This window comes from Rhinolophus sinicus, linkage group LG11 (genome assembly GCF_036562045.2).
Source record: "Rhinolophus sinicus isolate RSC01 linkage group LG11, ASM3656204v1, whole genome shotgun sequence".
Taxonomy (NCBI): Eukaryota; Metazoa; Chordata; class Mammalia; order Chiroptera; family Rhinolophidae; genus Rhinolophus; species Rhinolophus sinicus.
The window spans coordinates 53,485,190-53,511,929 of NC_133760.1; the positions used below are offsets into that span (position 1 = coordinate 53,485,190).

General features: G+C 44.6%; 1 protein-coding gene across 9 annotated transcripts in view; it reads left to right on the forward strand.

Annotated features, from left to right (window-relative positions):
- Positions 1-26,740, forward strand: part of PRKAG2 (protein kinase AMP-activated non-catalytic subunit gamma 2) — a 189,673-nt gene that overhangs the window by 122,612 nt on the left and 40,321 nt on the right. For 4 of the 9 annotated variants that reach the window (XM_019712807.2, XM_019712806.2, XM_019712808.2 and 1 more), the window contains one exon: positions 23,699-23,768. In XM_019712807.2, the coding sequence (XP_019568366.1) occupies positions 23,699-23,768 (70 nt within the window). Of the gene's footprint in view, positions 1-22,489; positions 22,902-23,114; positions 23,167-23,215; positions 23,347-23,698; positions 23,769-26,740 lie in introns of those variants that run through there. The other 5 variants (XM_019712810.2, XM_019712811.2, XM_074315096.1 and 2 more) reach the window with 4 other exon arrangements.

Genomic DNA, 26,740 nt, shown 5'->3' on the forward strand with positions numbered 1-26,740 from the left:
CATAAGCAAAGCAAAAAAAAAATGTTTTTAAAAAACAGAAATATGAGTCTAGAGTTTTAAGATTTAATGTTTGACATCATTTGCATTGGGACGCGTTCTTGAAAAGGTGGCCTGTCACAGTGGCGCTGGTGGTGAAGCAGGTGTCTGTACCTTTGTGAGAAGCAGGATAAGTGGGTATGGATGAGGGAAACTGGCTCAGCTGCAGACTGAAGCCCTCCACACTCACACACAGTGGGCCTGCAGGGGGAGGTCCTGCCCCTCGTTGCCTGCCGGGCTCAGGTTAGGTGTCGCAGAATATCAGCATGCTGTCCCAGCAAGGACAGAAGAACCACATCACCAAGGTCTGTCTCTGTGGATGTCACAGTTTTATTCAGTTACTGTATTCACTTCCTGGGGCTGTTGTAGCATAAACTAGGGGGCTTAAAACAACAGGATGCCATTGTCTCACAGCTCTGGAAGCTGGAAGTCTGAAATCAAGGTGTCGGCAGGGCTGTGCTCCCTCTGAAGTCTCCAGGGGAGGGTTCTTCCTTGCCTCTTCCGGCTTCTGGTGGCTCCAGACTTTACTTAGCTTGTGGCAGCATCGGTCACTTTGATCTCTGCCTCCAACGTCACACAGCTGTCTTCCCTCTGCGTCTGTTTGTGTCCAGATTTTCCTCTTCTTATAAGGACACCTGTTATAGTGGATTAGGGCCCAACCTAATCCAGTATGACCTCATCTTAACTTGACATCTGCAAAGACTTCATTTCCAAAGAAAGTCACATTCACAGGTATCAGAGGTTAGGACTTCAACAGAGCTTTGTGAGGCTGGAGGACACAATCCAACCACATCAATTGTTATTTTGGGGAGAAAGAAGATGTGCTTGTCCTGAGAGAACATACTGTTACCATCGTCCTTGTTCATTCAATGGTTGTTTCATTGGACGAGCAGAGTATTGTTTTAAGTGCTGAGGGAGGAAATGCAAGCTATTGTTTCTGCCTTCTAGGGCTTATAGTCTTACTATGAGTAGAAGGACACTCAGATAAAAGTTAAGTAAAACACAGAAAGTAAGTTGGAGGGAATAAAGCGTGAAACAAACAGTCCGAATCGTGCTTTGTGCTGAGGACGATGAAGTCTGTGCAGTGGCACCAAGTGAGCTGAGCCCGAGTACTGGTAGGGTTTAAATGAGGGGAGCGCCTTGGAGAAAAGAGCATTAGGCATGGCTTGGGGTGGGCATGAGTGTGACACGTAGCACACAGAAGGAAGGGGTTGTGGTATAAGCGCAGTGGCCCCCAGGCCTCTGAGCAGGTGGAAGCCTGGCAGCCCAAGGTGAGGCAGACAGGAGACAGGAGATCCCCAGGACGGATGACAAGTTCAGACAGTGGAGCTATGAGCCCAGGAGAGGGCCGTCCCTGTTCTTGGATGTGAGTGAGAGAAGATCTACAGAGGCTTCTGTTTTCCTGGCACTTGTCAAAGAGACTTGGAGATAGAGATAAGGGGACGGAAAAGAATCCCAGAAGAGAACAAGACCAACCAAAGACTATCAAAAGTAGGAAGTCACTACCTCCCTAGGGCTAGAGGGACAATGACTGGAGGTGGCGTTACCAGAGCCCATCAGATGGGAGGTGGCACTGCATGTGGGGGCGGGGAGGGGAGTGGGGAGATGCCCCACTCGCCAGAGGTGCCATTTGTGGCACAGAGATAGAGACCCTGGCACCTCCTTCTCATCCTGCCCTCCAGCGTTGTGTCTCACCTACCCAGAGGCCAGTGGGCTAGGAGATGGGGACAGACAGACCTGTGGAAGCAGGGAATGGGGTGACCAGGGGAGGGAGCAGAGAGGGAAATGACCAGCAGAGAGGATTAAATGATATGAGAGATGTAAAAGCCTCTAATTTGTAGCTTGTTCTCATTGACTAGTGACAATCCATGGAAGAGCCCCTTTTAGGAAGCGACACTGATTAGAAGAGAATGCAGTTATTTTGGCTGTAGGTCACTTGACACGATGGTGACAGACACAGGGTTTTTCCCTGCTGGCAGAAGTTTTGTGCTTGGGACAAGCCCAGAGCTTTTCCCTAATTAAATAGAAGGGAATCCAGAGTGCACTGGGTCCATCGTCTTTCTCCATGATTAGTTCTTAGCTGTTTCTACTTCACACAAGTATGAGGCCATCCAGGGTGTGTCCTCCCAGGCTTTCTAAGGTGGTTCTGGGGCCAGAGAGGCGTGAACTCGGCTGTATCTATACTCAGCAGTGGACACGTGTCCTGGTCAGAGAGCCTAACAGTGAGTGTGACAGTACCATGAGATTTCAACAGTGATCCAGACGTCATGAGTGGTTACACAAGATGTGGCCATTCCATACAATGCACTATTATCCAGCCTTAAAAAGGAAGGAAATCCTGGCATAGGCAACAATACGGGTGAACTTTGAGGACATTATGCCAAGTGACATACCAGTCATAAAAGGAAAACACTGTATGATTCTACTTACGTGAGTTCCCCAGAATCGTCAGATGCACAGAGACAGAAAGTACAACGGTGGGTGCCCAGGGCTGGGTGGGGAGGAGAGGGGAGTTGTCGTTTAAGGAGGACAGTTTCAGTTTCGCAAGATTACAAAGTTCTGGAGATGGACGGTGGTGGTGATTGAAAAAAAAATCAACGCACTTCATATCCCTGAATTGTCCTCTTAAAAATGGTTAGAATGGTAACTTTTATGTATATGTTGCCACAATTTAAAACAATGATCCAGTCAAGACTACAATGTTTATATCAAGTGAGCTTCAGAGAATCAGGATGAGCCCCCCCCCCCCCAGCTCAACACTTACACTTTGAAACGATGTTTCCAGATTGGAAGACAATGTTGCCACCGGCTACCTGAGTTAAGCAGCCTGGCCTTAATCCCGTTTGTAAATTTTATCACCCAAGGCCTCGGGGCTGCCTTTCCCCTGCAGCGGTGGTTTGGCCCAGGCCTCTTCCGCTTTCAGCAGCCCTTGGTAGCCGGGCTGGTGGTAGTTTCAAGGTTATAGAAAGTGTGTTTCTTTATCGTTGGATTGTGTTGAATGTCTTTGGGCTTGCTGGACTTCATTAATTTGGCTACCAGCCATAGAATCTTCATGGAGGAATGGGAGTTGCTTAAAGATTTCTGCCAGCCTAAAATTAGCAATCATGTATCTCTGCTTTTTGGAATAAAAAGACTATTTTTGTAAGCATTGACCACAAAGATCACTTTTATAAAATTCGTTCCCATGAATTTTATTCTAAAATTGGAAAGGGGATGAGCGTGATTAATTAGACTTCGGTAGACAACTCTCGTTTTATCATTTATTTACTCAGCAAATAGTTATTACGCAACTGATATGCCATAAACTGTGCTAGGAAAGGGTGACAGGGTGACAAATGTTAGTCACTGTCGTGATGCAGGGACATTTGTTCTATTCACATCTTGATTAACAACACATTATCCATGGGAGAGTTTTGATACATAGCTAATAACTAATTGGACAACAGTAGGAGCTTTTGGGGGGGAGGGGTATACAGACAGGCAAGTGAGCAATAGAGTGTGGTAGAGGCTGCGTCGTTATTATGGGAGGAAACACCCAGTCCAGTTGTGGTGAGTGGAAGAGCCAACCCCAGAGAAAGGACGCGCATGTTTTTTTCAGCAGCAGAGAGCAGTCATCAGCTTTGCATTTTAGGATGGCCCCTCTGGCCAGCTGTGGAAATTAGACTGGGTAGCACGGGAGCTCAGACGAGATGCAGCGTGAAATGGTCCAGGTCTGGTGGAAAGGCCTGGACTAGTGTTGAAACGTAAAGACTGCTTAAGAGGTGGCAGTGAAAGGACTGTGGAATGCAGTGCTTAGTCAGTTGAGGGCGAAAGAGAGAATCCAAACGTCTCCTCGGGAAACTGGGTGGGTGGTGGTCGTCTTTGCTGAGCTGGGGCTCAAAGGAGGAAGGGGAGCCGGCTTTGTATGTGCGCACACGTGCATGTGAGCACGTCTGTGGTGGGGGGGGAACGATAAGGTGCCCGCGGGACATTCAAGGGGGGGTGCCCAAAGAGCAGTTGGCTATGTGCGTCTGGAGCTAGAAATTAACGTTTGAACACCACCAGAATAAAAATGGGAGTTAACGCCTGATAGTAGGTAAAATCCAATGTGTGGCAGGTGAGGAGGAGAAAGCCCGAAAAACGTGAACATTCAAGGGGCAAACAAAGCAAATGGGTTCCGAATTGCCAGGAACGTTAGGCAGAAAACCAGGCAAACACGGAAGCAAAACTAATGCGTCTCATTGTGTTTCACGCATTTGAGGGGAGCGATTGGTGCATGAAACGCAGCAGACCGGCCATGACATGTAAGACCTGAGGTCACTGATAGCTTTGGCAGGAATCCTTCCAGTGGCAGGTCAAGAGCAGAAACCATGTCACGTGTGCTGAATGAGGAAGAGGTAAAGACGTGGAGATCTCTAATGTAGATAACTTTTTCAAGAATCCTGACATTGAAGGGGAGGAAACTGGAAGAATGGAGGTGATGGTTTCTTCCCTTAAGTGGGAATGGATTTAAACACTAAAGGGGAAAGAGTTAGTAGGAAGGGAGCAGTTAAAGATGAAAGAGGAAAAGCAAGCATTCGGTTCTGGTCTTGCAAAGGCAATCGGTGAGTTTCGTTAGGAGATGGCAGCACACGATGGAGGTGTTTTTCTTGGACCGATGGAAGAACCGTCTTCCACTGGTTGAAACCTTGATGCAAAGGTATTAGAATGATCAATCATTTTCCAATTTCCCTTCCACAGGAGTCATGCCCAGGCTCTCCCTCATTTTTCTTCTAGGAATTTCACTCTTGGCCTGTGTCTTGGGTGAGGGTCCCTAGAAACAGAGCCTGAGATGGGGTTTTGGGTACATGTTTGTTTATTCGTATGGAGCGCTATTGGGAGAAAGCTCTAAGGTGCAAGGGAAGGGAAGAAGCAAAGCGAGGAGGTGGTGTCGGGTGAGAGCCAGCCTCAGCCTGATGGCGGGGGACCTCTGGAGTGGCCCCTGCAGCAGGATTTGCCCCACCTGGGCTTTTGTACCCTCATCCCAGTGAGTTACGGGATGTCCCATGATGAGGGAAAGGCACCTCCAGCTGGGGTGACACCTGTCACCCAAGGACACTCCTGTAAGAAATGTCAAGATTTGCGCCATCGTGTAGCAGCCCCTGTAAGCTTGGCGTCCCACAGCCAGCGACAGGGAGCCCGGCATCCGCTGTAGCCTGAAATCTGCGTCTCCTCTTCGTCCGCCCAGTTGCTTCCTGTATCTAGTGGGATTGGGGGTTGTATCCACTTTTCCATTGCTGTATAACAACCCTCCCCAAAACTTCAGACAACAACCGTTTATTTAGCTCACAATTCTGTGGGTCAGCAGTGTGGTTTGGGCATTCTTCTGCTCTTGGCTGTGTTTCCTCATCTGTGGTCACTTACCAGGTCACTTGGGGACTGGCGGGACCAGAGTGGCCTCGGCCGGAACAGCTAGTCACTGTTCCATGTGGTCTGTCCTCCTCCCGCAGGCTAGCCTGGATCAGTGCTGTGACGGTAACGGAGTTAAGAGACATGGAAATGTGTCTATACAAGGCCTCGCCTCAGAAGTGGCTCACTCTGCCTCCTCACGTCTGAAATAGACTCTACTTCCTGTCCCCTAGAATCTGGGGTGGGCTTATGTCTTGCTTTGGCCAACAGAATGAAGGGGAAGTGACAGTCACATTGCAGAGGGCAGGGATACAGGGAGAGGTGGAGTGTGGGGGCCAGTTTGGAAATCTACCCCGTGTCTTATCACTTGAATTCGACAGCTGGGTCTGCACTTGAACACACAACAGACTAGAGTCCAGAGGTTCATTTATCCATATTTAAGGAGTCTAATTTAGATGGCTAACTTCTCTGAGAGTAACTTCCGGTAGACTGTCGGAGTCTGTGTTCCCTGAGAAACAGACTCTTGGAAAGCTTAGTGGGCAGAATGTTTGAGGACATGCTCTTAGGATGTGCACCTGGGAGAGAAGGGAAGGCAATGGGCTGGGCAGAGGAAGAAGGAACGATGCAGTACTGTCTCAGCAAAGCAAAGTCCTCAGCGGTCCCACAGGGCGCAGTACGCTGGGGCACCTCCTCGGAGTTGTCCCAAGTCGGGGCAAAGGAGCCAGGCCTCTGGACCCTCGCACCAGCCAGTCGTTAGATGACCGCTGTCCTGGAGGTGGGTTGGCCTTGGGCAAAGCTACTTTCTTCGGCCAAGAGCAATCCTGGCTAATAGTTGAGGGTCGTAGCTGGCAGATGCCCAACAGCTGGGGGGACGTCCTTCATTCCTGAAAGGAGATCTGAGTAGTTCATCCCAACCTCTAAGACATGGACCTGTTCTCTGTTTGTTCAGTTTGTGATACCAAAACTCTGACAGATGGCAATCAGGACTACCATATTTTTTCTTATGACACATTTAAATATGTAACTGCACAGAAGAAAAGGATTCAAGATGGTTGATTGGGGCTGAATGAAAAAGGTTTCATTAGGGCCAGGGGGAGAGGAACTAAGGCCCCCAGCCAACAGCCATCACCAGCTTCCCAGTCATGAGAGTGGACCATCGAAGTGGATCATCCAGCCCCCGTCAAGCCTTCAGATGAGACTGCAGCCCCAGCCAACCCATGATTGAGAGACCTGGTCAGAGATCCCGCACCAGGACCACCCAGCTGAACTGCTCATGAATTCCTGACCCACAGAAACCATAAGACATAACATATTAGTCTGCTAGAGCTGCCATAACAAAATGCCACAAATTGGGAGGCTTAAACAACAGACATTTATTTTGCACAGTTCTGGAGGCCGGAAGTTAAAAACGAAGGTGTTGGCAGGTTTGGTTTGTCCTGAAGCCTCTCTCTGGGGCTGCAGGGGGTTGCCTTCTGGCTGTGTCCTCATGTGGTCTTTCCTCCAGGCACACATACCCCTGGTGTCTCTTCCTCCTCTTAGGAGGCCACCAATCCTGTTGGCTTAGGGTCCCACCCTTAAGATCTCATTTAATCTAAGTAACTTCTTTGAAGGTCCTGTCTCCAAATATAGTCACATTAGGGGTTAGGACTTCAATATATGAATTTGGGAGGGGGACACAGTTCAGTCTGTGGCAGATTGTAACTTGTTATTGTCTTAAGCTACTAAATTTTGGGGTGATTTGTCATGTATCAAAAGACAACTAATACTTATTTCATCATGTATGTGGAGAGGTAACATAATTCATTCATGAACTTTGTGTTTTTTTTTGTTTTTTTAATAAAAAAAGAAGAAGGAAAAACTATCTTGCCACTGAATCTATTTCCAAGATCCCTAGTTTTCCTAATATGAATGTTTGGAAGGAAATCATTAACCAGTCTTTCAAGACTATTCTTTGGAATAATTACCTCTTTTTAAAGATAGGAAAGCACTTTAAAAATCTAAAAATATTGCAGATCACTTGACATTAAGCAGCACTTAAAGATTTTTATATGCGGTGCTTTGTTTTTGTATTTCCTGTCTCACCATTTTAAATATCAAGTTACAACCTAATAAGGTCTTCATGTGAAAACTGTCTGCCCAGAAATGGCAAACTAATGGTCCCATAGGCTGTTACTCATAACAGATTTGATCTTTTAAAAATAGTTTGGGGGGAAAAAAATTCACACTGGGTCCAGGAGTCGGAGCTACAGGGAGAGGTGACTCATACTGGGCTTGGCTATCATGCGAGCCCAGCATAGACAAGTGTTGCTTGTGTGTTGAAGAGACAGGCAGAGAAGAGCTATTCTCCTCGCTGTCAAAAAAAGGTATTATAATTGGCATCCTTCCTGTGTTCCTGCCCTGTTGGAATCCTGACTCGACGAGCAGAAAGAAGGCAGAGCCCAAATCAGATGGACGTCCTTGGCTGGGAGCTTGGCCTGTTCTCTGAGCCTGGGTCTTTTGGATTCTTGTTTATTCTGTTCCGCAGGGTAGCTGAGCGCCAAGTAAAGGATGGGGGATCTTTTTGCTTCAAGATTTTTCTTAACCTAACAAATGCCCTGCCTCTGTCACCTCCCAGGGACTCAGGAGGGAAATCATTCGTGTCATAGTCGTTTTCTAAGACCCTGCCATTTGTCTGGCACTGTACTATTCACTGGGTACTCAGCTGAGATCATTCCTGCTCTCCAAGAGTCTCCCCACGGGAGGTAAATCCTTTAAACTCAGGGATTCCTGGGTCACAATTTAACAGATGGGATCTGCTTCTAAAGATCCACAGATCCCAGGGCCATGTACTTTCATTGCCGTGATCACAGGAATACAAACGTGGGCCCCAAAAATGTACCCACTAGTGAGTTATTTTGCTGTCTTGGTTGAGAGAGCCATCCCTTCGGCCATCATGACAGCGGCCACTTTAAGATTCATCTTGGACTTTTCCACCCTAGAAGAGCAAGCCTGCCTTCCACCCTGGGAGAGGCAGGGGTTGAGATAGTGGTGTCACATGGCGTTGGATATTCACTGGAGCTGATCACGGGTAACCTACAATAGTTCCTCTACTAGGAGGCGGAAGGCGTGGCGGTTATCTTTTCCCCTCACTTGGGCTGGCAGTGTGAAAGACGTCACCTAAATATGTAACAAGCTAAACGTATCTCTGCTCCAGAAACTGATGACCGATTTCTATAAACTAGGGGCAGAAGCCAGCTCGCAGAGGGTCACTGAGTGGGTGTGAGATAACAAAGGAAGGACAGAGACTGTGGACAGCTTTATCAAGAAGTTTGGTGTGAAGAGGAGACGTGAGTCAGGGCTGTGGCAGAGGCGAGACCCGGAGGGCATTTCTTTTAAAAGATGGATGCGACATGAGCACGTGAACATGCTGCTGAAAGAACTTACAAGTTCCTGAACCATCGACCCCTCTCTCTCCACGCCTCTGCTTCAGGAACATAGTGTTCACCTCACAGGATTGGGGTCAGGATCAAATGAGATAATCTGTGTAAAGTTACCCAAAAGCTCCATAACTAGCAACACTAAAGTCAAGATTTGAACCAAGGAGATTGGGCTCCAAGTCCACGTCCATGGCATGATTTCCGTCCACCTCTGGAGAAGGCCGAGCTTGTCAGCCTATCCATCACACTGACCCCACATCTGAGCTCATGTCCCCGATTCAGGAGTTGGCACGCTCTGACCCACGGGCCAACGCTGGCCCACCATCTGTGTTTGAAATTCAAGTTTCATTAAGACACAGCCACATTCGTTCATGTATGTGGCGTCTGTGGCTGCTTTTCTGCTACAAGCAGAGGTGAGTAGTTGCAACAGAGACTGCATGGCCTGAAAAGCCTAAAATATTCACTGTGTAGCCTTTATTCAGAAAAAAAAATTGCCAGCCCCTGACTCATCTGTGCCCGAGCTTCCCTTTACTGCCATCCAGTGAATTGATAGGGCATCCCGTGCACAGTGGCAGAATGAGACTAGTCCCCAGAAAGGCAAGAGACGAGTAGTAGGGCTTTGTCCTACTGAAGACATGGAGCTGGTTCCACGGGGCAAACAGAACAAGGGAAATCAGTCACCAGTCCTACCCACACGAGGCCCAGGAATCAGATGGGCCAAAAACATGGCAAAGCAGTCCATAGTCCTGTAAAGTTAGGATTGGAGGGTTAGTATTCTCTGCACCCTCAGAGCGTTCTAAAATGATACAATCTACTTTTGGACTGGCTTGAGGACGTTAGGAGGAACATAAGATTAAGGTGGAAGGGCCCTTATTCTCCCCCGTAACCCCACTGCATAAGGAAGGGGTGCCAATTAGATGTAAGCTGTACCGAGAGTGTCACAAACATTTTATTGCCTGCCCTGGCAGTGGCACAGAGGAGTTGATCAGACTTGCATTTTAACAGAACGATCAGTCTAGTGACAAGCTAGCAGTTGGAATTTATGGGGGAAAGACGGAGCAAGAAGACTAGTAAAGACAGTAAACATGAGTCCTTTGAGAGATGACAAAAGGCTGGACTAAGGCCACAGAAGTAGGGGTGCAGAGGAAGCAGTTCATTAGAAACGTATATAAAAGATAAAATAGACTGGCCTTGGTGATGCCCAGACACATGGCACATGGGAGGACGACTCCTCAGTTTGTGGCATGAAAGGATGGATGGCAGGGTCATTACATTAGGAAGGCGAAGCAGATCTGGGGATGAAAGACAAATCCCACTTGGGGCACACTTTCTTTGATTCCTTTGGGACATCGAATACAGACATCGGGGCTGGGTAGGTGAGCCTAAAGGGCAGAAGCACAGATTGGGAAAATGATTCTCTCTGTCCATTTGATTTAACATATATTCAATCAAAGAAATCAAGGCCCTGAGCACCTTTACCTATATAATTGTAGGTGCAGGGGAGAAAACAAACATGGTTTGATCTTAATAAGGAACAATTCTTTACCAATACAGTTGTGTGAAAATGCATTGGGGGCAGGGCAGGGGTGGTGAACATTAGATAGTGGAAAAATTACTGTACCTACTCATGCATTCTAGTCAGGCTTGTCTTGATTTGCATTTAGATGGGAATTCCTTCAGCTTGGAATCAGGATTGTCCCCTAACTCATTGCACTTAGAAAAGCATTAACTTTAGCTCATGAATTGTCATTGGTACAACAGTGACACAAAACATAACTCCAGTGTTAATAGCGTCCCCTTAAGGACCCAGTAGAAATTAGTTGTTGGAACTGTGGAAAAGTTTAGAACAAGCCTCCTCTGGTGTTTCCCTGAGTGCTGAGTACATCACCTGTTTGTGAGTAGCCACCCAAATTCTCCAGCAGTGCTTTGGGGAAACCTGTTTCAAGAGGTTGTATGGGGTGACACATTTTTTCCACTATTTTTGAGGCTTGGCATGGAACCCTAAATCATCGTTATTTTGGGTCTTGAGTAAGAATAACATCTGGTCATCTTGAGCATGGTTAGAGAAGAGGTATATTTTATTCAGAAAAAGGGACTTGGAAGCAGGTGGTTCTGAGGAACTACACAGGAAATTCTGATGAGTTCTACGTCTCCGCCATTGATTCCCTCTTCACACTGTATCAAAAGCAGATTAAAAGCCCATTGCTTGTAATGTGTTCATTCACAAGTTGGTAAGGCTGCTCAGTTACCATGATTTACTCTAATTAAGACAGTCCATTTACCTTCCTTGCATTTAATTTTTAAAAATTAGATACATCGGAGAAGTATTTGATGAGCTGTTCCAAAAACAGCGTTTTTCTAAGATGAGAAAGTCCTGGAGATGGGTTGCAAAGCAATATGCGTGCATTTAACACTACTGACCTGTGCACGTAAAATGGTTAAGAAGGTACATTATGTTAGGTGTATTTGTACAACAATTACTTTTTTTTTTTTTAATCCTCTGATTATAAAAAGAAAAACACAAAGAAAAAAAAAATCCCTGCAATTCTACCTCTTTGAGATAGTTAAGTTTTGGTGTGGAGTTTTTGTTTGTTTGTTTTTTCTTTTATGCGTTTTTTTTTAATTACCTAGCCTTGGTCATGCCTTTATACACAGATCTAAAAATAGACTTATACCAAATGTAGACTCTGGTGACACTGCTTAGCAACTTAGCTTTTCACTTAATATTATAATCAGGCCCCTGTCTTCAATGTATATAGTATGGTTGTTCAGAAAATTTCATTTTAGAAGTCTCACTTTCATAAAAGTTGGTGGTCACGACTTATTAACTATTACTTTATCCTGTTCAAGTTATAAAGCACGCTGCTGGGTCTAGTAAATGACAGATACGTAGAGCCTGGAGAGCTGCTGTACCATACCCAAGCCGCCAGGTAGAGGTCATACTGCTCATATTGCTATGTAGTACAATTTCAATAGATTTGCTCATTAGTCATGAAATTCTTTTAAGAAACTGAGTATAAGAGACTTCCCTATCTGGAGGCCATTAGGGGTTTTCGAGCTTTTGGCCTGCCCAAGACTCAGCTGCCACTTGGAGGAGGAAACGAAAGAGTTTTCCCTTCTTCAGATCTGTCCTTGCTCTGGTCTTGAACCTGGCCTTTCAGTTTTATGATGTCTGGCAATTAAAGATGGGTTTGGGGGATCCCCGAATACCAATTTATATGTTTCCTACCCATATTTAATGATACTAAATTGGGATATAATACCAGTGTGGTTTATTCTTTTCCAGGATGTAAAAATGAATTGCAGAAATTGCTTTCCATTAGCTATGTTTGATGTTTTCTTACACAGCTAGTGGAAAAGCCACATTTAATTCATTCAGAGTTGTTCTTGGTATGCGTCCCTAAGAGGCTATATCTAGCGCTCCATGCTGAAATGATCAAAGAAATTGTCTTCAAAGTAGAGGCCTGGTCTTAGTGGCTCAAGAACCTGTGGCCCTTCTTGCTCTCAGGACACGTGTCCTTAGATGGGGCTCTGTTGTCACTCTGCCTGCCTGCTTATTCAATCTTATACACGGGCAATTAAAGAAAAAGTCTATTTCCCACAAGGCGTAAACTGCAGACTGCGTTTAACTTATGCATTAGGTTTGCGCACATCCAGCCCTTACTTGTCTATACCAGAAATAGCCTCGATGGGATGATTTTAACACGCTGTTCCCGATGCTTAGTGATACTAGCTGTAGGTTAGTTAAAATCACCTTACAACATGTCCCTCCATCGTGTATTTGGAATAATCCTGTCGTACAGTGTTTCTGCATGTGTTCTCAGCCCACCACTGAATCAGATCAGGCACATTTGGTGGCAGATAATTTATGGGAATGACATTTTCTGTCTTAAAATGATCTCCAATGGATTTGGAGCATGCTTAGGACAACAGTAGGTGCTCTGAGGTCTGTGGGACAAATGCATCCACTGTTCTTTGAGTAGAATATAGTTCATTATTCTTTCTTTACAAAAAAAAAAAAATCAAGCATTCAGCACGTCTGATTTCTTACAGCAAATGCAGGTTCTTTGACTTCCTGTCCTCACAGCATGATACAGTCTCTTCTGCCTGGTTTGCAGAGGATGAAATTAGGGGCTCAATTAAAACCCACTTGTTGATGTCTGTTATGGGCCGGGCAAACACAATTTCAATTAATTCTCATGGCTGCCCCGCACACAAGACATTGTTATCTCCGTTTGGCAGGTTAAGTAAGAATCAAGGTTTGGAAAAATGAAGTCATCTGCTTGAGACTTTGGTGGAGACATTGTTCATAATGGAGGCCGACCTTTGAAACCCACGTGCTTTTCATTTTGTCCAGCAGCGGCCCCCCAGTAAGAGCAGCTATCATTTATGGGCACCTGGCCTGAACAGAGGAAGGTGCCAGGCACACAGCACACCCGGGCACAAGGCTCGGAGACCGACGTGCTGAGCACACAGCCAGCACGTGGCAGAGCCGCACTCAGAACCAGGACTAACAAGGGGAGAAGGGCCTGACCTCTGAGGTCAGAATACGCCTTATTCCCAGGGGCACTATTTGCTTTCTTCATTTTTTATTTTTTTTTCTATGCTCTGGTCACATGTTGTGACTTTGAGATGAGTCTTCGAACTCTTAATGAAAAGAAGTTAATAGCTGATGACACCCTTTTGAGATTTTTACAAACTCTGCTTGGCTTTTGAATTCTATGCCGTTACTTGAATCAAAGTACCGATCCAGTACAATCGAGTCACCTTGCCGTCCTCCATCAGGGAACAACAAAAGACAAACGGTGGCTTTATTCACATGTGCTGTCCAAGACACTGACCTCTATACTCAGACCATAGAAATGGATCCATCCTGCTGAGTGACATGTCTGGTTGGACTAAGCTACCTGCATATAAAATAAACGATGGTCTTTCCCGTTGTCATGAAGAATCGTTTGTATTGTCATCCTTTGTAAACTTTTAGTTATTCCCAGTGTTGTTGTTTTTTTGACTCATCAGACAACACAGTTATATTTCTGTATGGCCGTGATAAACCATGTGGGCTTAAGATGTTTTAAACTTCACCACAACAGTATAGCACTGCTGAGATGTCAGGTTTAGACCGCGTTTTCAGTTGTCACAGTTTATTCACTGATAAAATTGCCTAAGGAAACAGCACATCAGCAGAAAAATGAAATGGCCTGAGCATGTATTTCCTAATTCCTATAATTTGGGCAACTCTCCTCGTTAAATATGGGAATAATTTCGTTTTTAAGAGTGAATTCAGCAATGGCAATAACATATCCCGAACTTCTCTGACTTTCCTCCTCCCCCCTCACTTGTGTCAGTTTCCTGTCTCTGGCACTTTCTCAGCTGTCAGACAGAGGACAGTAAAAGTTTGGGAGAAAAAGGATACATGCTGCAGATGCTGCAATGAATTCCTTTTCTTTCACTCTAGATCTAGCTTCTAAACCCTAAAATTCTGTACCCCTACCGAGTTCCCTCAGTTTCAGTCATTTTTATGCCACGGTGTTCTCCTGGCCACTCCCACTGAGCCTGTGTCACCTCATTTGTGAAGAGCTTTCCACCTGAAAGCATATTCTTCTGACAAGGACCTGATCTCGTTTGGGGAAGGGAGGGGAGAGGAAAGGTCCTGAGTTGCTGGGGATCGTAGAGCTTTTAAAAACAGTCTTATAATTGATTATTTTTTTAAAAAACAAACTTTTAAAACACGATTTAGGACGGCTGTAGGGAAACAGTGCTAATCAAGTTGTGTTCTTTTTAGGAGAATTATAAAACAGTGTAGAATGCTAAGACTCAGCCATGATTTTTGAAGCCTAGGCAATAGAAAGGTGTTGGCAAAAGCCTTTGATAAATAGCACATAATTTCAAGAAGCTTTTGAATGATATTTACAGCCACACTGTGAGGCTCTTGAGATCCTGTCAACTTTATTGGCTTTCTTTTGCTTCCATAAAGACGTCATTGCTGTATTTAAAGACTTCTTTTGATGCTTCTGTTTCTAATTATGACTCTAGTTTCTTTTCTAGTCATTTCCTAATCCACTGAAATACCAAGTCCAATGCGATACTTCTCAGACTTTCTCGCTTAAATTTTACATTCATTGTAAAGACGTGTTAAATATTCTCCCTGATTCCAGGCTCTCCCGTATCCATCCCCCTTTTCCACTCGACACAGATGTTAAAATCTTTTTATATTGCCAAAAACGGTTTAAGGAAATTTACACTCACTTCTTCTATCCCACAATATGAAATCTAACTCCATTCCTTTTGTTCCTGGTGGTCTCTACCAGTCTTTCTTTAACTTCTCCACAAGAACACTCCTCTTTCAGATTAAGGCCGTCTGTCAGCTGTGTCCGTTCCTTGATTTCTTCAAAATCTGCTTCATTCTCTCTCCTAAAGGAAGCCCTCCTCCCAGACGCTTCCTTAGCTTTGGAATACACTGTGCAGTTGCTATAGTTTTCGGGGGTTTTTTTGTTTTTAACTTAAACTACTTTGTCCTTGTTTATAGTGTTACATACGCAGAAATACAGTTTCCACAATTAGAATATAACCTTCACCTAATTAGAATACCACCTCCTGAGGGCAGGGCCGTATCTGATATAATACCCAAGCATCACTCAGGATGTTTTTGGCTTCAAAGTAACAAGAAACCTCCAGCTCAAACTGGCTCGAAGGGTAAAGACATCTGTTGTCTCTTCTAACAGGTCCAGAGTAGGACAGGCCCCAGGCAAGGTGAGATACAGGCCTGCTCAGTGATGTCACTAAGGACCCAAGTTCTTTTTCTCTCTCTCAGTTGCTGGCTTAGACAGCAGATGGCATATCCATGCAATGGAATACGACTCAGCAATAAAAATGAGCAAACTGCTGTTATCCTCAGCGACATGAATGGATCTCAAAATCATTATGCTAAGTGAAATAATCCAGGTGCCAAAGAGTGTGTACTGTATGATTCCATGTATTTAAATTCTAGCAAGTATCTATAGTAACAAAAAATAGGTCACTGGTTGCTCAAGACCTTGGAGGTAAGGAGGGAATGAACCACAAAGGGACACAAGGAAATTGTTGGAGTGATAAAATAGTTTTTGTATCTTGATTGTAGTGGTGGTTTCATGTTGACTCATCAAATGGTACGCTTAAAATGGATAGTTTATTGCAGGTGAATTATATCACAATAAAAAAAAAGAAACCCTAAAAAATCTTTCTTAAAAGATTTACATTCTGAGGTACCCAGGTCCTACATCTGCGTGTAGTTGGCTCTGTGTTCATCTTAATCCATCCTGATGAGCCACATAACACCACAGATAGTGACTGAAGGTCACAGAATTCCCCAGAAGGAAGGGCAGAAGACATGATGGAAGTGTTTGCAGGTCCCTTTAATTTCACCTTGACTATTGTATTTCCTTTTGATTGCTGCATGTAGAAGAAAACAGAACAAAAATGGAAGTAGGCTGTCTCAGTCATTTCTGTAATTTTTCATCAATGTCTGGCCAGAGTTTCCAGAAATAAAGAGATAAAAAGTGCTGAAAAAATGATGAACCATGGTCTGTTCTGGGAAGAGTTAATGACTAGGCCAGATGTAGGGGGAAAGGGTAGAGAACAGTGAAGAAATACTTCCTTGTGACTTTACATCACTTTTGTGTTGCTTTATCATAGAAATATAACACATTTCAAAGTTTATGGCTTGATGCATTAAGAACTGAAATAATCTTACTGAGCAATGCTTCTTTTTATTTGCAAAGTACTGTGGGACAATAAGAGTTGTCAACATGATAGAATGTATTTAGCGCCCAGTAAGTCATGTTAAACACAAACCTAATAATAAAATACTTTGATTAACAGAAAACTAATTTTGATTAACTTGTGAAAGACAAGAGAAATATCTGTTTCACACCCTGATTAATGAGCTCCACAGAACCAGAATTTGAAGAGACACAGACAAACCCTGGGTATATGTAGGGTTCCTAATTCCTATCTTTGATGTGAATTTCTAGTCATACTGGATTTACTGACCCACCTACCATGGTTCCTGGCACATAGCAGATATTAAACATTTGCTAAACGACTGTCCTCAAAACCTTTATATTGTCTGCTTTTTGGAAGTTGGATGGTAATTTAATAGAAAGCATCTAGACAAAAAGGACTTTTTCGGTTTAGTCTGTTTTCTTTGTCTCTTATTTAATAACAATTTCTCTGAAACAGGTTTTCAGCTGACTTGTTGAACTGTAGAAATTGCTTGCCACGCTGAAAAGTTGCTGTGGAATAAATGCTTTTTAAAGGAAATCATTTTTTAAAAAAGTTAGGAAGAAACTAACTTCATTTAAAGCATCTGAAATTGTTATTTAGAAAAGTTTCCAAAATGAACATAATCTTTTCCCTAAACCTACTGATTAAAATTGATCAGAAGAATTAATGGTGATGGTGTTAAATAGCTTATATTTTTGAGTTTTTATCAAATTCCAACATCACTTTAAAATATCAGTTGTCACTTAACAGAAACCAAACATGAGGGGGGTCAGCAAGAGCTAGTCTAGCAAAGCTCTCTGCCAGTATTCTACGCAGAGTGTCAACAACCTCTAGGCCTCAGAGAGGGTCTGTTACAACAAAAATGTTGGCTGCCATTATTTCTTAGTCACTTTCTTTTTTCCTCATCACGTTAAGTCCAACGCGCAAGGGAACATGGGTAGAATCATTTCCAAATAGGAATGAGGCCCAGGAGAAGCATGAATAAATAGAATAAAACCATCTCTGAACCCGTTTGTGCTATTCAATCAACTGTTTACCCACCATGTTTTTTCATTGATTTGCTAATAACAAACAGTTCATTTCACTCGAATATTTTTCGAATGTCTACTATGTGTCAGGTACAGGTAACAGCAAGATAACCAAACAGAGCCATTCTTCCCCTTCAAAGAGTTTATGGGACTTAGGGAAGACAGAAAAGTAAGGTCCACCCTGGGTTAAGTGCCTTATGGAAGTGTGGGGGTAAGAGAAGCAATGAATCAGTGAGAAGCAGTGAGAAGAGATCACGTCAGGGAGGGCTTCCTGGTGAGGAGTGAGCCTTCTTCGTAAGACTCATTCTTAAAGGAATGAGTAGGAACCAGCCAAGTGGCAGGGGAAATAGGGAGGCCAAAATGCTCAGCTCCCTTAGTGCAGTGAGCAGGAACAATGCATAAAGCTCAGCTGTAGGAGACACAGAGTGAATTGGCAAGAGAAGGTGAGGAAATAACATGAGCAGGCCCCTTGCTCGGAGCTGTGGCGTTAGCCCCATATGCCTGAGGCTCCCGAGAGCCCCAGAATGGTTCTACACAGGAGTCACCAGGAGTCTTTTTCAAAGGGCACTGGCTGCAGGGGAGAGAATAGACTAGAAACGGGCGACACAGGAGGAATTGGAGCTGACCCAGCCACCAAGCAGGAGAGGGCAGCAGCCTCACTAAGGAGCCATAGTGGAGATGGAGACCGTGGGGTAACCTCAAAGGATGCTAAGGTGACAAAGTGGAAGGAGCTGTTTCAGACGCGTGAGTTTGAATTGTCCGCAGAGAATTGAACTGGAGATGACCAGTAGAGAGTCTTGAGTTCAGGAGAGCGGTCAGCCTGAGCTTGATGCTTGGGAATGGTCCTCACAGAGGTGGAGGTGAAAGCTGGTTAGAGAGCCTCACTGGTGGCACGTCCCCATCCTATCTTTTCCCCCCACACAGAGGATGCCTTTGCAGAGCAGAACCAGAGCTCAAAGAACATGGCAAGGGAGACCTCAAAGCTGCAGGTTTCCATCCACTAAATTATTCAGCAGCTTCTTGTCCGGTGTTTAAAGTTGATTTATTTCTTGCATTAGCTATTTAAGATTTAAAAAAAAAAAAGACCAAGTGCACTCATATCTGACCTCAGTGCATAAGGGAAAGCTTTTTTGGCAGTCATTTTATGCTTAAGTTCTTAGGCTGAAGTTTTCCCTTCTGACAGTCATTCAAAATACTGCATTTTGCTGTACCAGGGCACAATTACATAAGACACACCTTAATAATTTCACATTTTTCACCAACCAAAAAGTCACCCTTGTAATGGCTCCATGTTTTTCAGGCATTCCCTCACTAACATTCAACTCAGAGCCTTCTGCTTTCCACCCCACACCCACCTCCACATCACGGTCCAGTGAGTCCAAGCTGGCTGCAGAAGCCGATGGCGTGCAGGCAGAAATATTATGAATCAGCACATGGCCTGGCTAGGAAAACCTGGCACCTCTCGGCCTTGAAATGCCAACTGAGTTCTCGCGAGAGAGGAGAGACTCTCCTAAATGCAGCCCCTTCTCTCTGTACACAGCACCTTGCCCTGGCCCTTCCCCCTCGCCTCTCTTCTGGCTTCCTCTCCTGCCTGAAATAACTGAAATTAAGTCGGGCATATAAGTCTGTTGAATCTAAAAAAATATCACCACGAAAGGGCAACTGATGACCACTAACTTGAAATTATTTGCATTAAGTAATCCATCACTCGTTTGGCCCTGTCAGCCTTCACGTACACACCTACAGAGCTTTGCAGGCCCTCCAATTCCTGAAACTGACCGGGTGTGTCATAGAGAAGTTTCACCTTCCCTTTTCTACTGTCTCGTGACTGTGCTCCTTTCTAAGAAGATACAAGCTGCCCCACTAAATAAAAACAACCTGTGGAAATAAATTCAGCATCACAGCATATTATATAGAAACATTTTTATTTTTGTAGATTCTTGTACACCCGTTATCAAGTGAAATAAAACCTAAGAGACTCACATTAATTTGTTTCCATTTCTGTTCACCAACTTCTACAGTACTAGGTACAGGACTTTTTAGTCTGAGGACCAGTTTTGCATTTGACAGCCTGCAGAAATACATACTCCCAATTGCTGCCCATTTCTGCCTCCCAAAAACAACTCATCAGGATTATAGGTGAACTTGGTGGTGGTGCACCGAATAAACAGTAATTAGGGATTTCTTTTTTAAAGTTTATTAAAATTACTGCAAGAAATTAAAATGCAGACTTTTCAAAAATTAAGATGATTGACACTTCCACTGTGTACCACCACACTTTTCAAAAATTAAAGTTTAAAAAAGTAAACAACATTTAATTTAAAAAATATAAAGAAACGTACAGAATAAGGATATAAAGAAAGAAAATATTTCTGTACAATTGTACAGTGTGTTTGAGTTTTAAGCTAGGTGTTATTACAAGAGTCAAAAAGTTTCTAAAAATTCATTAAGTAAAAAAGTTACAGTAAACTAAGGTTAATTTATTATTAAAGAAAGAAAAATATTATTTTATAAATTTAATGTCGCCTAAGAGTACAGTGTTTATAAAGTCTACAGCAGTGTGCAGTCACGTCCTTGACCTTGACTTTCACTCCCCACTCACTCACTGACTCACCCAGAGCAACTTCCAGTCCTGCATCTCCATTCATGGTACGTGCCTTCCCCGGGTGTGCCACTTTTATCTTTTATACTGTATTTTTACTGTACATTTTCTATATTTAGATACACAAGTACTTACCATTGTGTTATAATTGTCTACAGTATTCAGCACCATAACGGGCTGTACAGGCTTGTCACCTAGGAGCAATAGGCTGTCCCATATAGCCCATATGCCCATGGGATCCTCGAACATAGATGCCTCTCCATTTATTTAGGTATGAAGTAGGCTACCATCTAGGTTTGAGTAAGTGCACTCTGTGATGTTTGCACAACGATGAAATCACCTGACAACATATTTCTCAGAACATCTCCCATCATCCAGCGACTCGTGACTGTAGTTTGTTTAACCACTCACCCGTTGAATGACATCAGTTATTTCCAGTTTCAGTTATTACAAATGAAGCTGCTGTGAACATTTGTATACAGGTTTTCCTGTAAACATAGTTTTCATTTCCTTGGGATAAATCCGCTAGAGTGCAAGTGAAGTGTCATATGGCACTTGCATGTTTAGTTTTATAAGAAACTGTCAAATTGTTTTCTAGGGAGGTGGTACGATTTTGCATCCCCACAGCAATGCAGAAGTGATTGGTTTTTCTGCATCTTCACCAGCATTTGATGTTGTCACTGTTTTTATTTTGGCCATTCTAATAGGTGTGTAGTAATCACTTATCGTGGTTTTGTTTCCCTAATGACTAATGATGTTGAAAATCTTTACATGTGCTTATTTACCATCTGTATATTTTTCAGGGAAATGTCTCTTCATATCTTTTGCCCATGTTCTAACTGGATTCTCTTTTCCTACTGTTGAGTTTTGAGAGTTCTTTACGTAGTCCAGATACTACATAGTTGTTCACTGATTATGTGGTTTGCAATTAGCTTGTCTCTATAGCCTGTCTTTTCACCCTCTTAAGAGAGTCTGTCACAGAGCAAACATTTTAATTTTAATCAGGTTCAATGTATTAACTTTTCCTTTTATGAATCATGCTTTTGATGTCGAGTTTAACTCTTTGCCTAGCAATAGGTCCCAAAGATATTATCCTATTTTTTCCTAAAATTTTCATGTCTTACATTTTATTTTTAAATCCAACATGAGCTCATTTTTGTATAAGGTGTGAAGCTTAACGTTGAGGTTTATTTTTTGCTTACCGAAGTCTAGTTGCTGCAGCACCATTGCTTTTGCACTATTATCAAACATCAATTTGATACACACGTTCACGTGGGTCTATTTCCAGATTCTCTGTTTCCATTGATCAGTGTGTCTATCCCTCTGCCAAGGGGGGTTAGTCTTGATTACTGTAGTTCTAGAGTAAGCTTTAATATTGAATAGAGTGATTCTTCCCACTTCATTCTTCTTTTTCAAGATTGCTTTAGCCTGTCCCTTTCCATATAAAATTTAGAATAAGCTAGTCTTGTCGGAAAAAAAAAACTTGTCGGGATTTTGATAGGAATTGCATTAAACCTTAAGATCAATCTGGGGTGAACTGACATCTTTACTGTATTGAGTCTTCCAATCCTCGAACATGGGATGCCTCTCCATTTATTCAGGTCTTCTTTCATTTCATCCACATTTTGTAATTTTCAGTGTACAAATCTTATATGTTTCCTTAAGTGTATACCTAAGTATTTAATTTTCTTTGCAGTGATTGTAAATAGTATCGTTTTTAATATTAGTTTCCACATGTTTGTTTGTCAGTATATAGAAATGTGATTGATTTTTGTGTGTTGCCCTTTTATCCTATGACCTTGCTCAACTCACTAGTTCCAGTTATGGGGGTTTTTTTGTTGTTGTTGATTTGTCTTTGGATTTCTTGGGACTTTGTATGCAGACAATCATGAAAATAGGGATGGTTTTGTTTCTTTCTTTGCAATTTGTATGCCTTTTCTTTTTCTTGCCTTATTGCAGTGGCTGGAACTTCCAGCACTGTGTGGATTAAGGATAGTATGAAAGCAGACATCCTTGTCTTGTTCCTGAACTCAGAGGGAAAGCATTCAGTCTTTTGCTGCTAAGCATGACAGAGCTATAGGGTGTTTTTTTGGTTTTTTTATTTTTTTTATCACCAATCCTATTACAAAATTAGTTTTGTCTTTTTTCCTCCACCTGTCCTCCCACACTCCACCCTTTTTTAAAGAGAAGCTTAAGTGTTAGGGATTGGCCCAACTGAGATGACAGAGCAAAAATAAAGTGCAAAGGAGATTTCAGTACTTCCTCCTCCAGGCTAGGCTTGTAAGAGTGACAAAACCAAGTTCCTTTCAAGGGGTTGGGGCCCCTTTACAGACCTAATCAGAGCTAGAGAGCTAATCTCATTATCAGGGCCCTTGCATTCGGCAGTGAGCGAGGGGCCCCCTGCAGAAGGGGTAGAAATTGGCTGTCACATAGGAGAGCCTCACGGAGTGGGGTGCCTGTGCCCTCTCCGGCTGCCAGCCTCACTGCCTGCCAACCTGAGTTGGCAATAGAAGAGTCTCAGATACCCAGATCCTGGGCGACAGAGTGGCCAGGGCCAGGTTTAGATTTGTGTGAGCTTCTGGCAGCGGCTCACCCAAAGAAGAGAATCGGCTGTGAAGAGAGGAAGCGAAATTAAGAAGAGTTCCATGGCTGGGTTGGCTGGGTAAAACTGCGGGCCACGAAGTGCAGGTACAATACGTGCGACCCATGGAACAGTCTTTTTTAGTAGGGGGAGGAGATGAGCAGTTAAATCTGAAATTTAAAAAAATAAAAAAATAAAAAGCCAACAGTCACCCCGTCCTGCGGTGCCATCTCCTCTGGGGTCCCGCAGGCTCGGGCCCCTCTCCCCGCGTCGCCCCGCCCCCCGCTCCCTGCCCCCTCCCCCGGGCTGGCCGAGACCACACCTGCGCAGGTTAAACCTGCGGGAACGCGCTGGCCGTGGGCGGCAGGGAAGGTGAGTGGATGTGCGCGGCGGGATGGGAGGGCGAGGCGGGGAAGAGAGAACGGGCCTCCGCTAATGGCCGCTCCCGGGCCCTGCGGGGAGGGCCGCGGCCGGGTGGGGGCGCCTCGGCCGCTCTCGCGCGCGCCGGGCCCTGGCTCTCCGCGGTCCTCTTCCCACGCATCCTCCCCGCGGGTCGGTACCAAAGCCGCGGGCGGTGGGGGGCGCGCCGGACCGTTCCACTCGGGAGGGGCGCAGGTCAGGCCGCGGCCTGGGGCGGGGGCGGGCCCGGGCTGGGCCGCGCGGCGCGTTCCGTGCCGTCCCGTCCCGTCCCCCCGCCCCAGCCCCTCCTCCCGGCCGCACGGCGCGGAGCGAGGCCGCAGCGCTGGGCAGCCGCGGGCCGCCGGGCCTGCGCCCGCCCGCGTCCCCACCCCGGGCCCGCGCCCCCGCCCCGCCCCCCGCGTCCCCGCGTCCCCGCGCCCCCGCCCGCGCGGCCGGGGACGAGCGCCGCCGAGCGCATGCTGATCCCTGTCCTCCTCCTCCTCAGGCGGCGCTGGCGGCGGCCCCGGGACCCGCGGAAGCCGGCATGCTGGAGAAATTCGAGTTGGAAGAAGAAGGTGAGTGCCCGCAACGGGATGCGCGTCCGCTTCCACGCCCAGGCGCGGGCGCTGGACAGCGGGTCCCCACGCCCCGGAGGCCGCGGACCCCGCCGCCCGCCCGGCCCCGGCTGCCGAGCGGCCGGGGATGGAGGCGCGGGGCGGGCGGAGCGTGTCTGCAGTGGCCCGCGGGTGCCTCCCGAGGGGACACCGAGCGGGGTTCGGGTGAGCCCGGCCAGCGGGCCGTCAGCACGGATGGCTGCTCCTTTTGTCCTTTCCAGCCGAACTCGAATGAGAGCAAGGTGTCATGCAGTAGTAATTGGTGGTGGTGCCACCGTGCACGCAGAGGTAGCCCCCGAATGATGTTTATGGTCCATACCTGTAAATAACAAAAGTGTCCCCTTGTCTGTATTTGTGAAAATACCACCAGCAGGGTGTGCCTTCTTGTTTTAAAAGGGAAAGTTACATAGCAAAACCTGAAGCGGCTTAATGAATTGGTTTTGAGTTCAGGTGACCCTGTCACTCCATCATTGCTAGCTCCTCACTTGGGGTTTTGCTGTTTGTTTTGTTTTATCCCCTGCCCTGTTTTCTTTTTACTTACCTGGATCTTTTTTTTTTTTGAAGCTGTTAAAATGTGAAGAATAGCTCGATTCTGGGCAAAATTAGTATTTAAAATGGAATGTGATGAGCTCAAAGTCAAAAAGGAACTTGGAATAAGATGCTTGACAATTTGAGGAATTTAAAAGACCTCCACATTATCTTGTATACTCGCATCATTTATTTAGTGACTTCTCTTTTTGCCAAGAGTATCAATAGAATAAAGCTCCTGAACAAAGAAGGTGCCATGTGGATAATGTGTGTTGTGCCAACTTTCAGACTTCTGTTCATTTACAGTCAGGCAATTACTTAATAAATAACATGCACAGCCAATATGGGAATGTTAACCTGATAGTATTAGGCCAGTACTTATGTTTATTTTATGCTTTAGATTCTCTGTGGCGGTTCACAAACAGCTAGAAAATAATGCATTCATAGTAATTATCATTAAAAGTCTGCATCTGTATTTATTAATAAGTAGTTAATGGTATATTTCAGAATTTTACTGGGATTTAATTTTGCATTTTATCCTACTGAGAAATAATCCAGTTTCTTAAATAAAATCCATCTCATTATTCCTCAGTTTTATTATATCGCAGGTCAAATTTTGGCCATTGTCCACAGGGCAATATGGTGTCCCCCGTTTCCGTTAAGACTGTGTCAAATCGTGAGGGTTTTTCTTTGTTTCCAATATTAGTAACTGAGAGTCCACTGCATTTAAACTTTTTGCAGATTCACAGAGGACAAGGGGAAAGTGGAGAGGATGCTGTTACAGAATAGGTATGGTTAAGATCATAGGCCCAGCCTCAAATCTTAGCTCCACTTCTCGTTTAGCTGTGTGACCTTGGATAAGTTACTTAACCTTTCTGTGCCTTTCCCCATTTATGAGATGGAGCTAACATCATGGTATTTTGAGGATTTTAAATTGAGATAATCTGTGCAGTGGTATTCCGTACAGTGTAAACCCATAGTAAGCACTCTGTAAACGTTAGTAACTTATCTTTTGAGTGGCATTAACTACTGTACTGAATTCATAGACTTCTTAAGGCTTTCATTAATGAATACAAACGTAGAGATTCGTCTCAGCACGAGTTTGATGGGTTCTTTTCCTTGAGATTTATTAATTTAATTATGTTGCATTTCTCAGAGCAGATGTACAAGCCTTATTTCTTTTTCATTGTTTCTGCCAGTGGAATTAATGTAAACTGTGAAACCTAAGTACCTAAGAAGAGGATCTTCCCATTTTCACTCCTCCATTTTTATCTATACTGCTGTCATCCCATTAAAGCATACTGAAGTCCACAAATAACCCTGTCAAACATTTCTGGATTTTTAAGGAGGCAGGATGTAAGCTAAGCAGTGGCTTGGAAGCTGTTAGCCAAGATAGAAGAAGGAATAGTATTGGTGTGGTTGTCTAAAATGCTGCTTTGTGGGGTATTTTTTGTTTATTTTTAACTTTAGATTGCTTATGCATCCAAAATACGGGAAGAATTGAAGACGAAGCAGAATCATGCATTTATTGGGGGGGGAGCCCTAACATAAGACATTGTATCTTTAAATATCCTGCAAACTGATGTGTTAGCAGTCTACATAATTGATAGCTGATGGGTAGCTCCTCGTTTAATCTTTAACCCTCCTTCTTATCCAGTTAATGTCATCATTTATGCATTGCAGGCAGGAGGCATTACTTAGAGATACAGTTGGTGTACATGGAAACACACGACTACTGATACTTTTGTTACTACGTGTTTTTCTATTTCCTAATAAATTATAACGGATGCTGTGTTTGTTAGAAGCAATTCGGAGGCACTAGTGAAGTTGGAGTACTCATCTAAAATGTCGTTTGCTGTGGGAAGAAAGAGCTGACCGCAGTCTCCCCTGCATTGTTCCGGTCTTTTGCCTGCGTTCTGACGCCAGCTGCCCACCCACTTTCTGCTGTCAACTCTTCTTGCTGCCACATGCTCACCAAGGGACCTTTCTGGAGTGTGCACTGATGGCATCACTATTTTATGGGAAAACCTTTACCACGTTCCTCTGTCTATATATAGGATAAGTGCATACACGTCTTCATCTGTGGCCTCCCCCCTCCTCCTGGCTACACACGCCAGTGAGCGGAATGCTTTCTGAGTGTGAGAATCGCCCGAGATTTTTTGAAGAGGCAGATTCTAATTCTGTGGGTCTAGGATGGGACCTGAGCGTTCGCATTTCTCCCACACCCCCAGGTGCCCTGCTGCTGTTTCACAAGCCCCTCCCTGAAGAACAAAACTCTGTCGCATACTTTTCTGTGAGGGGCCCGCCTGTCTGTTTAGCTCGCCTGTGCCGCAGCAGCGAGGCAGAAGGCAGCCAGAGACCAGATCAGCCCCCGGCAGGACTGTGTTCCATAAACTTTATCTACA